Here is a 14,696-nt window from a genome sequence, read left to right as displayed (position 1 = left end):
CTCTGATGTCTAGTTTCAATAGAATTTTACAGATCATGATTCTGATGCTTCTAGAAGAAATTATACCTGTTTTAGTGCGAGAAGGTCGGTTCAAGAATTCTACGCGATTCTGAACAATTCAAGTCCAGTTCGAGTTAGGAAACCGAAGTCTGATGCTATTGAGACTCTTGTTTGGGCTGGAATTCAACAATTGCGGCAAAGGTTTACCGAAACTCTATATTCCTTGGACCTTTTTTTTAAAGGAAGAGGAGCAGCAGCGTGAAAGAGAGAAACTTACGTCATCAGATAGTTTTGAGCCGATTGACCTAAGGAGGAAGCCAGATGCCAAGGGTTCTCTAAGGGTTTTTCAATATTTTTTTCAAACTTTGTATTTATGATTTTCATAACTATGACTTTCTCTAATTTGATGGCTATGAGTAACTAAATTCTTTATTAGGAATCCGATGTAGCCTTCATGATGATTCTATGTCTTAGTTAACTTTATTCTTTTATCAATTCAAAGGTTTCTAGTTTCATTCATTGTGCTTAACTCATTCTTTATGTTCATGTTATTGATTAGCTACCTTTAATATGAATTTTTAGATGTATGAGACAAGGTTATAGTAGACGTCATATGCTTAGCCTTGAGATAGCTCTCTTGGATGAATGAATTGTTGTTGGTGCAAACGCCATGCTAAGAAACTTTTTGGTTTTCTTTGTTCTTCTTGTACCTAATGGATTTTTTATTATTGGCTTAGACTAGACGCCATGGTTAAGTTGATGATTAAAAGTACTTGGTTACACCCGGATGCCTAACAGACAATCATAATAAAGAAAGAATGAACCCTAGAACCTGAATTGAATTGTTCTTACTGAGTTATCTAATGACATAGAGTTGGATTGATATGGTGAAGTCGGATACCTAGTGTTTCAACCATTGTTTTCAAAAATTATTTACACACATTCTCTTTTTAATTTACTGCGTTTTAGATTACTTGATCAACTTCTTTTTGGTTAATTATTTAAACTTCGTAGTTTAGTTGTTTTTGTCATTTCTATTCTTGTGGGTACTGCATAATTGGACTTAATTAGGTGACTTTACAAATCTCTGTGGGTATGAGACTCGTATTTGCTTGCTATACTATCATATCGATTTGTGCATTTGCCAGAAAAATAATTTGTCCATCATTCCTCTTGAGCAGGAACTAAACCATTTTGTAGACGTGAAACCACAACCGTTTCTTCCTATCACATAAACAGTTCGGCAAAAACTGCGAGTCCACTAAATGCCAATGTGGGATATCCACTCACCAATTACGTGATTTCAGTTTCTACTAAACTTATCACGTAATTAACTCTAACTGATTTCAGTTTCTACTAAACTTAAACCCTTACGTGATAAGTTTAGAGTCCAATAGGGTTCCAACAGTTACAAGATAAGTCATAGTTTGACGCGGGTGAAAACCTCAACGACTGATCTCACCGCATAGATCATGTGGTTTTTCATCAACAATATGTGGCTAACCCTACTACTATTTCTTCTCTGGCACATTTCATCAAATCCCTGTTTGGGGAAATCGATATCTTGGTATGATCAAAGCTCATTTCTGGGAAAGTTTCTATCTTTTAAGTTTAAATTGTCAAACCGGGTTTATTGCTTTAAGTATTGTACGTGTTTCAGTACTACCCTGCTCAATATTCACATACATGAAGCTGGAATTGAGACTGCAAAACATAATGATTGGAATATATCATGCTTACCTTAAATCTGTAACCACTTTTAATTGTGGAAGATTGATCTTTGGCCAGATCGTGTTCAATTTTTGCCACAATGTCTTCAAGTTTTTTTCGATATTGACACAGAAATATTAGTTTTAGTTAAGGTGTTCTGCAGAGTATTTTTGTTGGCCAAGTTTTCTAGATATTTTTTTTCCGTCTAAACAAAATAGATAATGAGACAGCTGGGCTCTACAGAGGTGAACAATGCAGGGCTTGGTGCAGTCAGAATAGATGTTGATGCTCTTAAGCTTCAACAAATCCTGCTATTGTGTTAAGTTCTTCGCATTCGAACTTTGCTTTCGGTTGTTTTCTTTTGCACAGCACTATGAAGCGGTGGATGAGTGTTTGGTTTCTCTCCAAGAAAAGTACACTACCTCACTTTATTCTCTAAGAAGAGTACTAAAGGATGAGTACTCTTCCTTCTACTTTACTTACCTCTTTCTTCTTTCTTCTTCCTCAACAACTAGAGAAATTCATGTAAGAGAGATAGAGCGCTAGAGAGCTTTAAATGCAATGGATGAGTCAACATCGAGTGTTGTGAATGACTTGATGAGAAATGGCGAGAGTTGGCTTCTCAAAAGCAGCAGTGAACGCATATACAAGGATTCTAGCCAAGAAGTACCCTTGTTTTTGCATCAATTTGTCTGCCCTGGCTTTGTCAAAACAGATATTACATAAACTCCAATGCTGGCGTCTTGCCTGTCAAAGAAGGTACATAAACTCCATTGCTGCCCCGTGATGGCCCTTCTGGCTTCTTCTTTTCACAGTCCGAATTGACAAACTTTTGATTGAAGATGGTCGATTGCGAATGTTGCAAATGCAAGTGATCGGTTTGGGCAGCATTTCAACTTAATAAGTATATTTGGAACATGATTCTAATACTAGTGTTTGTTTGCGTTTCTCCGCAGATGGGTGTCACGTCTAAAATCAAACTGTGATACATTATTATTGTGGCATGGGGAAAATCTGCTAGATGTTCCAAATCAGTATGGTTTAACCATATTTCGAAGCTTAATAAAAGAATATACAGTAGGCCAAACGTTTAATAAAGAGACAAAACTTACCCTTCATCTGAGATCTTAGGTTCAATTTCTCCCTCCTTAATAAAACCCAATTGCAATGGCTACCAAAGTTATAAATCTCATGCATTTAAACAAAATGGATAATTGTTGAATTGGTTTGGATTTCTTCAATTTCTCAACTTGTAACAAAAAGTTCTATATATAATGTTTGAGGGAGATATATAAACTGTTGTTTTGTGAAGTACATTTGGGTGTTTGCTATATTTATATGAGAAGTCTTATGTTTGACTGCATGAATACCTAATTATGACTAATTTATTATAAGAGAAATTTAACAGTTCCGATTATAGAATTTATAAAATGAAGATACGTTGTTTGCGAAGGATGTGACATGTGCATTATCCTATGAAGCATGCAAGTATTATCCTTCAATTATGGGTAGAGGAAATTGTAGCAACAGTCCTTCAACTTTAACTCAATTTGAGCAATGGTCCCTGAAATGAAATTCTCTAACTATTGGTCCCTTAATACATCAAAACGTGCAGCTCTGGTTCTTTTCGTCAACTCCGTCGGAACTTCCATCAAAATGAGTCATGTGCCACGCATGTGAGGCTAAATCAAGGGGCAAATATGAAAAACAAAAAGATGAAATTGTAGTAATGGTCCTTCAACTAAAAATCAGTGACTATTGGTCCCTTAACTTATCAAAACATGCAACTATGGTCTTTTTTGTCAACTCCGTCAAAACTTCCATCAAATTGATTTAGACCTCATTTACACGCTCTACACATCCAAAGAGGAGCTGCCTCATTCTTCCCCACCCCATTGACAGCCTCTTCCCTCCTCATTGACTCTTTCCACTTCCTCCAAGTCACTTCAAGCAACCTCACACGCGCCAAGGAGGACAAGGAGCTATGGTGGAAGGACTTCATGGACAAACTAATTCAACAGCCATGGTGGGAGGACTCCATGTTCCAAACCTCGTGTGTAACAAGATCCCACCCTCACATCGGAATTGGTTTAGGGACCATTGCTACAATTTCCGAGAAAAAAAAAAAAGAATATGTGGTCAAATTTTGGAACAGTGGGGATTGGTAATCAACACTTTATGGTTTCTAATTCATAAGTCTTACCAATCTTCGATCCTCAGAAGTGTAAAGGGTGTAAAAGAGGCGTGGTGTGGAGGGAAAGGGAAGCGCTTCATGGTTGTGAGGTAATTATTAGTTTGTCCACGGAATCCTTCCACCATGGCTCCTTGCCTCGCGTGAGGTTGCTGGAAGAGAATTGGCGGTAGTGGAAGGAGTCGATGAGGAGGGAAGAGGTTGCCGATGGAGACGGGGAAGGATGAGACAGCGTCGTTTTGGATGTGTAGAGGGTGTAAAGGAGGCATGACGTTGAGTATTGAGGGATGCGCGTCACAGTTGTGGGGGTATATTTGGTTTTTCATATTTTCTCCTTGATTCAGTGACATGTGATATTATGACGAAAGTTGTGATGAAGTTGATAAAAAGGACCACAAATGCACACTTTGATCAATTAAAAGATCATTGCTCCAATTGAGTTAAAGTTGAAGGACTATTACTACAATTTTCTCTTATAGGTAATGCTAGAAAGACGATCTACTTAAACCACATTTTGCAGACTACCTGTTGGGAATAAAGAGGCGCAACAGCCAATAACAGTTTGTTCTCGCCTATGACAGATAGTAGAATTACATAGGGCGAGCTACTTTCTATACTGGTTGTCAAAAAGAAGGAAAATTGGTCATATAGAACACCAACACATAGAAAAAGGGCTGAAGGAACATAGATCAAATGAGGTGTACAACTAGTGGTGTACAACACCTCCCCTTTTTTGTTCGTAACTAGGGAGAAATAGAATGGAGTTCTTCACGAAGTTGAGTGATGGTTGGATATCTTTTTTAAATTATTAAAGAAAGAATTCAATCATTAATTCTAACATTTTTAGTAAAATAACAAAAATCATTAAACGCCACATCATGTAGTTTACATAAATGGTCTAAAAACATAAGAACATGTTTGGTATCGTATAAAAAAAAATCATAATTTCTCAAAACATTTCTTAAGAAATTTTTTTTTTTAAGACCCATAAACTTATTTGATATGAGATTCAAAATTGTTTTTTAATTTTAATAATTAAAATGAAAAGAAAAAACACCTGACAACAACTCGCTGTCAATTATGAAATTACTACTAAATTTAATTGGACTAACAGAGAGATACAAAATGTACGAAAGGGAGATGAGAGAGAAGAAGCATAGAGAGGAGAGAGAAAGATAGGATATAAATAGAGAGTTAGGCAAGGAATGATCGAGAGGGAGATAGAGAGAGGAGAAAAGAGAAAGTAGTGTGTTGAGTTTAAAATTTTATTTTTTTGTATTTATTGGGAGTGGTTAATTTTTAAGTTAGTTTTTAGTTCAATTCTTTAAAATAATCTTACCAAATAAGTATTCAATGTGTAAAACTTAAAAAAGTATTTTAGAGTCTAAAAATTCAAATGAAGTGTCATGCAGACTCTAATCTTCCCAACATTTTTCTTCAAGATGAAATACTAGCATCTTAAAGCCTTGGTTGCCTACTACATTTTCCTAATTAATTAAGGGAGTGTAATCAATTTGGATTTCATAGGATTTTAAAAATCTTTTTATAAGTGACTAATTTTAAAGGATTTTAATAGATTCTATAATTCCATATGAATTTTGGAGAATTTGTATGGATTTTTTTATAGATTTATTTGGACTTCTTTCATGAATTACGTAGAATTTTAAAGTATTTTCCCTTTTCAGTTTCCTCCTAAAATAACATCAGAAGAATATATATTACGAAAACACAAATTACATGACCTGCATCAAAATTACCACAAAACAGTGGCTATCATACTAGTTCGGACTTCAACAGCTCAACTATCTCCAGCAAGTTTGAGATATGATGCTTCAAGGTCTCGAAAAGATGGGAAATATATTAGAAGTGAAATAATAGTCTAGACTTTTGAAGAATAACAAACACTATTAGTTATAATGTCACCTTGCGTCTGTGTAATTCAATTGACTGAGCCAATGCATGTCTTATTGTCAATAAACACTTATTAGTTATAACCTAGATAAAGAATATTTGGCATGAACCCAAATTAGGGTTCCTCCTTGAGTGATTAAGCTCAGATTGAAAGTATTGCAGGGACCATATAAAATAGAATGGTTTAGTATGGGATGGAAGAAATAGCAGGGCCTAAACAATCATCACAAATCACAAAGTCACAAAATCTGCGATTTGGCCTAAACAATTATGAATCCGGATCTTCTTTGTGAAGATCTTGAGGATTCGTGAATCGTGTCTATTCATCGTACATCATGTGGTCAGAAATTATTGTACATATTTTTATTTAAAATTAAACACAAACAGTATTTGACAAAAACTGACCGCACGATGTACGATTAACGGACGCGATTCACAGATCCCCATAATCCTCACCAAAAGGATCCGGAGAGGATCCTATTGGAACAATTATCACAAAATCACAAATAGTTAATAGAGTCATATCCATGAAGAATCATAAAAGTGAAAAGAGTACATTTTGAAAAACATCATACAACAACAACAATATCATTATTCTTAAGTCTTCCTCACTTCTCATCTTTGGTTAAACATGTGGGCATTGATTTACACAACTTTTGTTGACTTGTATTAGGATTCCTATAATTGTGGGATTCCTACTGTAATTGGTTTCCTAGTTTATGATGTAATTATTCTTTCCCTTATTCTTTCCCATATCTGTATAGGGTTGTATATATACCTTGTTTTGATATGAAATAAAATAATTTCATTGAAAAGCATTCTTTCTTCTTGGTATCAGAGCCTAACCTTTGTCATGGTGTGTCGACGAGGACGTCGGGCCCCTAAGGGGGGTGGATTGTGACATCCCACATCGCCCAGGGGAGTGATCCGTATATGTATATTCGCATCCCTACCTAGCACGAGGCCTTTTGGGAGCTCACTGGCTTCGGGTTCCATAGGAACTCCGAAGTTAAGCGAGAAAGGGGCTAGAGCAATCCCATGATGGGTGACCCACTGGGAAGTTGCTCGTGAGTTCCCAAAAACAAAACCGTGAGGAAATGTTAAGCCCAAAGCGGACAATATCGTGCTACGGTGGTGGAGTGGGCCCGGGAAGTGATCCGCCCTGGGCCAGGATGTGACAATATGGTATCAAAGCCAGGTTAGAAAAACACTGAACCCTAATAATTTTTTTTTTTCTTTTCTGCCGTGTACCTGATCCATTGCAGCGAGCAACCTTAGGATTGTTGCTGCCCGTGCCCTGACTGATTGCAGCGAGCACCAGATAGGGTGTTGCTGCCCTGTTGATTTGTCCAACGTGTTTTAGGTCCCATCACCGCTGCTGTTTTTTTTTTTTTTTCCTTCTCTGCCTAGTTTGTGTCAGTCAACACCGAAGCAACAGAGAGATGGCTGAAGAAAAGGGGGCTGGTTCATAGATTGTTTCAGCGGCTGCTCCAATTATGGTGCAGTCAGAGAATTCAAGCTTTAATATTGGTATGGTTTTGGATGAAAAGAACTATGATTTATGGGCTCCTCTCATTCAAATTCATATTGCTGGAAGGAAGAAGATGGGATATCTTCGTGGGTCTATCAAGGCACCTAGCGAAGACGATCCTAAATATGATGATTGGTTTTCTGAAGATCAAAAAATTAAGAGTTGACTTTTGTCTTCAATGAAGCCTGAGATTATGAAACGGTACATTCGGTTGTCTACATCGAAGGAGATTTGGGACTCCTTGAAGGCAGCCTACTTTGATGAGAATGACGAGGCTAGAATTTATTCGTTGAATCAGAAGGCATCCCGTCTGCGTCAGAATGGCCGACCCTTAGCTACCTATTTTGGGGAGCTCACTGAGATCTTCCAAGAATTGGATCACTTTAATAAAGTATCCATGGAGTGTGAGAATGACATCAAAGTGTTTCAGAAATCCACTGAGAGACAACGGGTCTATGTGTTTCTTGGTGGTCTCGATGATGGGTTTGATCAGGTGCGTGGAGAAGTGCTGCGGAAGGATCCCCCACTTGGTCTGCAGGCTTCTTATGCCTATGTTCGCCGAGAAGCCGATCGAAAAGAAGCAATGAAGACAGAGGTTGACAAGGGGGAGTCTGCTGCCATGGCAGTAAGGGCCCGTGGATCATCTAGTGGGTTGAACCGAAAAGGGGTACAAAACCGGCCTGGATCAACTCGACCGAGCCAGACAAGCCGGGATCGTCCACAAGGTAAGTGCCCACACTGTGGCCTGACGGGACACTCCAAGAGTCGTTGTTTTGAGCTGATTGGATATCCCGAGAATTGGGATAAGACCCGTGATCCTCGGTGCAACAAATCTCGAGCCTCTATTGCCGAAACCAAGAATGATTCGGATCAGATAGCGGACAAGACATCTGCCATGATAGCTGCGGTAGGAAGTGATGGTAAGGCACTCAGTACTTCTACTTCTGTTATGAATAATACATGGATAATTGATTCCGGAGCTACTGAACATATGACTTGTGATTCTAGACAGGTTCCATCACTAAAAACATCCACACAAACCGAGGTCAATGTTGCTAATGGTAATGCCGTCCCTGTTATTGGGGAAGGCGCTGTTTCCCTTTCCGATACCATGAAACTTGACACTGTTCTTGTGGTTCCCTCTCTAAATTATAATTTGTTGTCCGTTGCTCAAATAACCCTTGCCTTACATTGTTTGGTTATTTTTTGGCCCTATTTTTGTGTTTTTAAGGACATCCGGACGCGGAAGACGATTGGTTATGGTATTAGAAGAGGGAAACTTTATTACTTGGAGTTGACCACCAGTAGTTCTAGCTTGCTGACTCAAGCTCTCTCCGTTGATGATTCTCAAGGGATTACTAATAAAGTGTTAGACATCTGGATGTGGCAGCGCCTTGGGCATGCTTCCTTTGGTTATCTGCATAAGTTATTTCCTAGTTTGTTTGTCAAGAATGATGTTTCTCAGTTTAAGTGTGATGTTTGTGAAATGGCTAAGAGCCATCGAACCTCTTTTCCTCCCAGTTTAAATAAAAGTACCGTTCCTTTTATGATTGTGCATTCTGATGTATGAGGATCGTCAAAAGTAGCCACTCTTGGTGGTGCACATTGGTTTGTTACTTTTATTGATGATTGTACCCGCATGACTTGGGTTATTTTGTTAAAGTCGAAGAGTGAAGTTAGTTCGGCCTTCCAACGGTTTCATAAAATGATTGATGTACAATACAACAGGAATATCCAGGTTCTTCGCAGTGACAATGGGGGAGAATATGTTAATATGGAACTTCGTTCATTCTTAGAGTTGCATGGTATTGTTCATCAGACCACGTGTCCGTATACTCCTCAACAGAATGGGGTTGCAGAAAGGAAAAATCGACACTTGTTGGAAATGGTTCGTGCTTCCCTACTTGCTGCACATCTGCCGCTCAATTATTGGGGAGAGGCACTTACGTCTGCAACTTATCTTATTAATCGCCTTCCATCTCGGACTCTCAACTTCCATACGCCATTTCAGGCTCTCACATCTCAGACTAGCAGCCCCCCGACTCCCAATCTTCCCCCACGGGTCATCGGATGTGTTGCGTTTGTTCACCTCCATCCACCTCAACGGAAGACTAAACTTGAACCTAGAGCTCTTCGTTGTGTTTTTTTAGGGTATGCTACTACCCAGAAAGGATATCGTTGTTATCATCCTTCGAGTAAAAAGATGTTTATTACTCAGGATGTGAGTTTTCACGAGAATGACATGTTCTTTGGTTCCTCCCCGTCCTCACTTCAGGGGGAGTACCACAATGATGAAGTTCTGACTCACAATAATAGGGACGTGTTGAGCTTGGAGTACACGGCTTCTGGAAGAGGGCAACAGCCCACGGCACCTGGGGAAGGGCAGCAGCCCGTGCCCGTGACACCTAGAGAAGGGCAGCAGCCCGTGTTTTCTGGGTTTAGTCCTACCGAGCAGCCTACTGAGGAGCAGCCAACAAGTCAAGAAAATGAGCAGCCTACGGGTCTCACGGGTATTGAGTTGGAAGATGAGATGCAGCCGCCCAATTGCAGTGAAACAAAGCAGCAATTACAGCATGTGTCACGAGATACTACTTCTCATAACCAATCGTCTTCTACACCGGATGCACCTCCACTTCGTCTCTTTCCAGAGCGTATTAATAGAGGTATTCCTAAACCCACTTATGAGGCAAATCCTGAGTGTAAACACAAGTATTCCATGAGTGAGCCAAACTCTGATTCCAGAGTGAGATACCCATTAAACCATTATGTGTCTACCTGTCACCTGTCAGAATCAAATAAGTCATTTGTATATCAATTATCTACTGTATCTATTCCTAACAGTGTGCAGGAGGCGTTAGCAGATTCCCGCTGGAAAGATGCAATGAACGAGGAATTGAGATCGTTGAAGAAGAATGCTACCTGGGAAATAACTGACTTGCCAGCCGGAAAGAAAACAGTGGGATGCAAATGGGTTTATACAGTAAAATATAAAGCCGACGGAACGGTAGATCGCTTTAAAGCAAGATTGGTGGCAAAGGGGTATACACAGAAATATGGCATTGATTACACTGATACGTTCGCACCAGTGGCAAAGATCAATACAGTTCGTGTTCTACTGTCCTTAGCAGCAAATCTGGATTGGCCTTTGCAACAGTTCGACGTAAAAAATGCTTTCCTCCATGGAGATCTGACTGAGGAGATTTACATAGACCTTCCACCAGGGTGCAGTGATTCAGACAGACGGAAACAAAAGGTATGTAGGCTCAAGAAATCACTGTATGGATTAAAGCAGTCTCCTAGAGCCTGGTTTGGTAGATTTACCAAGTCCATGAGGGCATTTGGGTATATACAGAGTAATTGGGATCACACGTTGTTTTTGAAACACCAGAACGGAAAGGTTACGGCTCTAATCGTGTATGTGAATGATATGGTGGTTACTGGTGATGATCCTGTTGAGCAAGCAGCCTTGAAGAGTTATTTGTCCACAGAATTTGAAATGAAAGATCTTGGTCCTTTGAAATATTTTCTTGGGATTGAAGTATCAAGATGCAAGTCCGGGATATTTCTATCACAAAGGAAGTATGTTCTTGACCTGTTGGAAGAAACCGGTATGACAACATGTAAGCCGGTGTCTACTCCGTTGGCCGAAGGAATGAAGTTGGGTATAGATCAGAACCAAGTACCGGTTGATAAAGGGAGGTATCGAAGGTTAGTAGGAAGATTAATGTACTTGGCTCACACTAGGCCCGATCTTGCTTATGCCTTAAGTGTGATTAGTCAATATATGCACAATCCAGGAGAACAACATATGAGTGCAGTTATGAGAATATTGAGTTACTTAAAGGGAAGCCCTGGTAAAGGAATTTTATTTCGGAAAAATGAGCATTTTAGAATTGAGTGCTATACGGATGCTGATTGGGCAGGATCGACGGATGATAGACGCTCGACATCTGGGTATTTCACCTTTGTTGGGGGAAATCTAGTAATGTGGAGAAGCAAGAAGCAGAATGTCGTATCAAGGTCAAGTGCAGAAGCTAAATTTAGAGGCATGGCACTCGGTATTTGTGAACTCTTGTGGCTTAAGTTTCTGTTGCAAGATGTGGGTGTCAAACAAGGTCTGCCTATGAAGTTATTCTGTGACAATAAAGCTGCACGGGATATTGCTCATAATCCTGTGCAACATGATCGGACCAAGCATGTAGAGGTTGATCGGTTCTTTATTAAAGATAAGCTAGATAATAAAGTAATTGAGGTTCCTCCCATAGGAATAGACGACCAAGTAGCAGATATTCTCACGAAGGCGGTTTCTAGTAACAAGTTCTCCAGATTTCTAGACAAGTTGGGCATGTGCAACATCTATGCACCAACTTGAGGGGGAGTGTTGATTTGTATTAGGATTCCTATAATTGTGGGATTCCTACTGTAATTGGTTTCCTAGTTTAGGATGTAATTATTCTTTCCCTTATTCTTTCTCATATCTATATATATATACCTTGTTTTGATATGAAATAAAATAATTTTATTAAAAAGCATTCTTTCTTCTACTTTTACAACAATTTCATTGTTTTTTTATTGACAAAGGGGTTAGGTTAGATTTGACAGCACGTTTTTAAAATTAAGATAATTATAAGACAAATAAATAGGGACGTGCACGTGCTAGAAGAAAATTGTTTTTCAAATTTGGAAAGATAAATGTCGATTCCTTTTTGCTCGTCCCCGATAATTGTCCGATTTTCTTCTTTTTATTTATTTATTTAAGGTTAGTCAAAACTCAAACATTATAGATGAATCCTCAAACTGTCATCCCAGTTCCAGCAAACTTCATCCGACATCGATTCCCCATCAAATGGCAGAAGCAAAAAAAAGGTGGCCACTCAAATTTCTTCAATTCTCTTCTATTTTGTGTTTTGTTTCTTACATTTGTTTTGTGTTTTGTTTCTGAATTTGTAGTTTCTGTGATGTTTTCAGGTACGCAGTTGTGACGGGTGCAAACAAAGGCATAGGATTGGGAGTTGTGGAGCAGTTAGCATTAGATGGAATCACTGTTGTCCTAACTGCCAGAGATGAGAAGAGGGGTCTTGAAGCTGTCGAGAAACTCAAGGAGTCTGCAGGCCTAGCAGAAGGTCAAGTGGTTTTTCATCAACTTGATGTGACTAAACCTGCAACAATTGCTCCTTTGGCAGAATTCATCAAAACCCGGTTCGGAAAACTCGATATCTTGGTACGATCGGAATTGGTTTCTTAAAATGTTTCTGTTATTTGCATCTAATTTTATTTTTTTAATTTGTTGGTACAAGATAGATACTGGGGAATCTGGGGATTAGAACACAGGATATGAGGTGCAGGGTAAACGCATTACATTGTTTTATGTTCTCAATTTTCGACACGAGACTTCTTACATTCTTCAACAATATGTGTTCGTTTTCCAGAAAAGAATAAAGTAACTCCTAGTGGTGTCGAAATTAAAACAATCCGGATGCAAAATCGCTCTATCAAACTCAAACATCACCAAATCCTACAAAACATGTCCTAAATAAACCCACCAAATCAAATTTGCAAACAATCGGATCAGCAACATGATATGCTCAGATTGTAAAAAAAGCATCAAAATTTCTGCATGTTCATAATAAAAACACTTCTACCATAAGCGCTTATAAGCATAAGTTCTTCTATAAAAACCCCACTAAGTCAAATTTGCAAGCAAACAGATTTGGGTCAAGATATGCTCACACTTTCAAGAAAAGATACTGGGGAAAGGTTGATGGCTTTCCTGGTGTAAGTGCCATGCCCCATGGCCTCAAAGCTAGGTGGTTTGGCATTAGCAACATCAAGGATCTACAAACTTTCCCTTTTTTAGTTGTTTGTTTGTGGCTGATATAGAAGTGATATAGAAAGAGTTGGGGTGTCACAGGTGAACAATGCAGGGATCGGTGGAGCAATAGTGGATGCTGATGCTTTCAGGGCTTCAATAGTTTCGGGTGCTGCGGTAAGTGTTTCACTTGAATTTTCTCAAAAGCTTCAATGTGCTGAAGTTTGAACCTATCTATCGTTTGGCCAAAGTCTGGTTGGGTTCTCTAGAGGAAATTATCTGTGAAATGTCATTCAAGAATTCACTCAGTAGTACTTTGTTGTAAAAGAATCTGATGTTTCCCGGATATGAGTTGGAAGTAATTAGAAGGTTGCTGACAAGCTGCAACCTTTTGAGTTTTTCTTTTCGTGCCCAAAAACTTTCTGCGTTTAATTGATATGCATGTCACTGTAATCAACAATTTTCTTGTTTGGGGTTGGTGTAATGCAGGAAGGAGGAACAGTTGATTCGAATAAAGTAATGACTCAAAAGTATGAGTTAGCGGAAGAATGCTTGCAAACAAACTATTATGGTGCTAAAAGAACAGCTGAAGCGCTTATTCCACTCCTCCAGTTATCTGATTCACCAAAAGTTATTAACGTTTCATCTTCTTTGGGAAAGTTAAACTGCATACGAAATGATTGGGTTAAAGGAGTTTTCAGTGATGCCGAAAACCTCACAGAAGAGAGAGTAGATGAGGTGTTGACTGAGTTTCTAAAAGACTTCAAGGAAGGCTCACTTGAAAGCAAAGGTTGGCCTTCTTTTATGTCTGCCTATACACTTTCTAAGACAGCATTGAATGCATATACAAGGCTTCTGGCCAAGAAGTACCCCAATCTTTGTGTCAATTCGGTCTGCCCTGGCTTTGTCAAAACAGATATTAACTTCAATGCCGGCATCTTGCCTGTTGAAGAAGGTGCTGCAAGGGTTGTGAAGTTAGCATTGCTGCCCAATGATTGCCCTTCTGGTTCCTTCTTTGCTCATTTTAAGGTGACAGATTTTTAATTGAAGATGACCGACTTAAGCAGAAGTTGCAGAGGCATGTTATGTATTTGGGCAGCATCTTCAACTTTTTATATGTATATTGGAGTATGATAGCATCATAACTCTGTCAAACTCTTCCAGCATCTTACAGAAATTGAAGAATCTAATACTAATACTATTATTAGTATTTCGACATAGAACAATAGTTGGCTCGTTACAAGACAAGTCACACTTTGACATGGGTGAAAACCTCAAGACTGGCTTCACAGCACAGATCAAGTGGTTTTTCATCAACTAGATGTGGCTAACCCTACTACTATTAATGATTGGAACATATTATGCTTACCGTAAATCTGTGACCACTTTTAATTGTGGAAGATTTATCTTCGTCCAGATCGGATTCTTTTTACTCCGTCTTCAGGTTCTTTTCGATATCTGACAAATATTACTTTTTGTTAAGGTGTTCGGCAGAGTAGCATTTTTGTTGCCAAGTTTTCTAAATGTATTTTCTCTTTTCAAAA

General features: G+C 38.9%; 1 protein-coding gene and 1 long non-coding RNA gene across 3 annotated transcripts; both read left to right on the top strand.

The window, feature by feature from the left end:
* The first annotated feature begins 331 nt into the window (after positions 1-331).
* On the top strand, positions 332-3,017 carry LOC137735548 (uncharacterized). The gene is made up of 3 exons (XR_011068664.1): positions 332-2,123; positions 2,226-2,469; positions 2,667-3,017. It is a non-coding gene; the product is annotated as an uncharacterized lncRNA (long non-coding RNA).
* A 9,033-nt stretch (positions 3,018-12,050) lies between these two features.
* LOC137734168 ((+)-neomenthol dehydrogenase-like) lies at positions 12,051-14,587 on the top strand. Of its 2 annotated transcripts, XM_068473481.1 has the most exons (5): positions 12,051-12,209; positions 12,312-12,564; positions 13,255-13,329; positions 13,642-13,942; positions 14,069-14,587. In XM_068473481.1, the coding sequence occupies exons 1-5, from the start codon at positions 12,190-12,192 to the stop codon at positions 14,194-14,196; spliced, it is 777 nt and encodes a 258-aa protein (XP_068329582.1). In that variant the 5' UTR covers positions 12,051-12,189; the 3' UTR covers positions 14,197-14,587. The 2 variants fall into 2 exon arrangements, with proteins under 2 accessions (XP_068329582.1, XP_068329581.1); XM_068473480.1 differs by having other exon boundaries at positions 12,052-12,209; positions 13,642-14,587.
* Positions 14,588-14,696: the final 109 nt, after the last annotated feature.

Source organism: Pyrus communis, chromosome 5, assembly GCF_963583255.1.
Source record: "Pyrus communis chromosome 5, drPyrComm1.1, whole genome shotgun sequence".
Classification (NCBI taxonomy): Eukaryota; Viridiplantae; Streptophyta; class Magnoliopsida; order Rosales; family Rosaceae; genus Pyrus; species Pyrus communis.
The sequence above is the reverse complement of the archived record's forward strand: the minus strand, read 5'-3'. Positions and strand labels throughout refer to the sequence as shown.

What these genes read in the sequence shown, in the direction of transcription:
- LOC137734168 (XM_068473480.1), top strand. Translation starts at nt 12,190, where the DNA reads ATGGCAGAAGCAAAAAAAAG. An exon ending in ATGGCAGAAGCAAAAAAAAG is followed by an intron (nt 12,210 to 12,311) that starts GTGGCCACTCAA and finishes TGATGTTTTCAG; the next exon opens with GTACGCAGTTGTGACGGGTG. An exon ending in CAATAGTTTCGGGTGCTGCG is followed by an intron (nt 13,330 to 13,641) that starts GTAAGTGTTTCA and finishes GGTGTAATGCAG; the next exon opens with GAAGGAGGAACAGTTGATTC.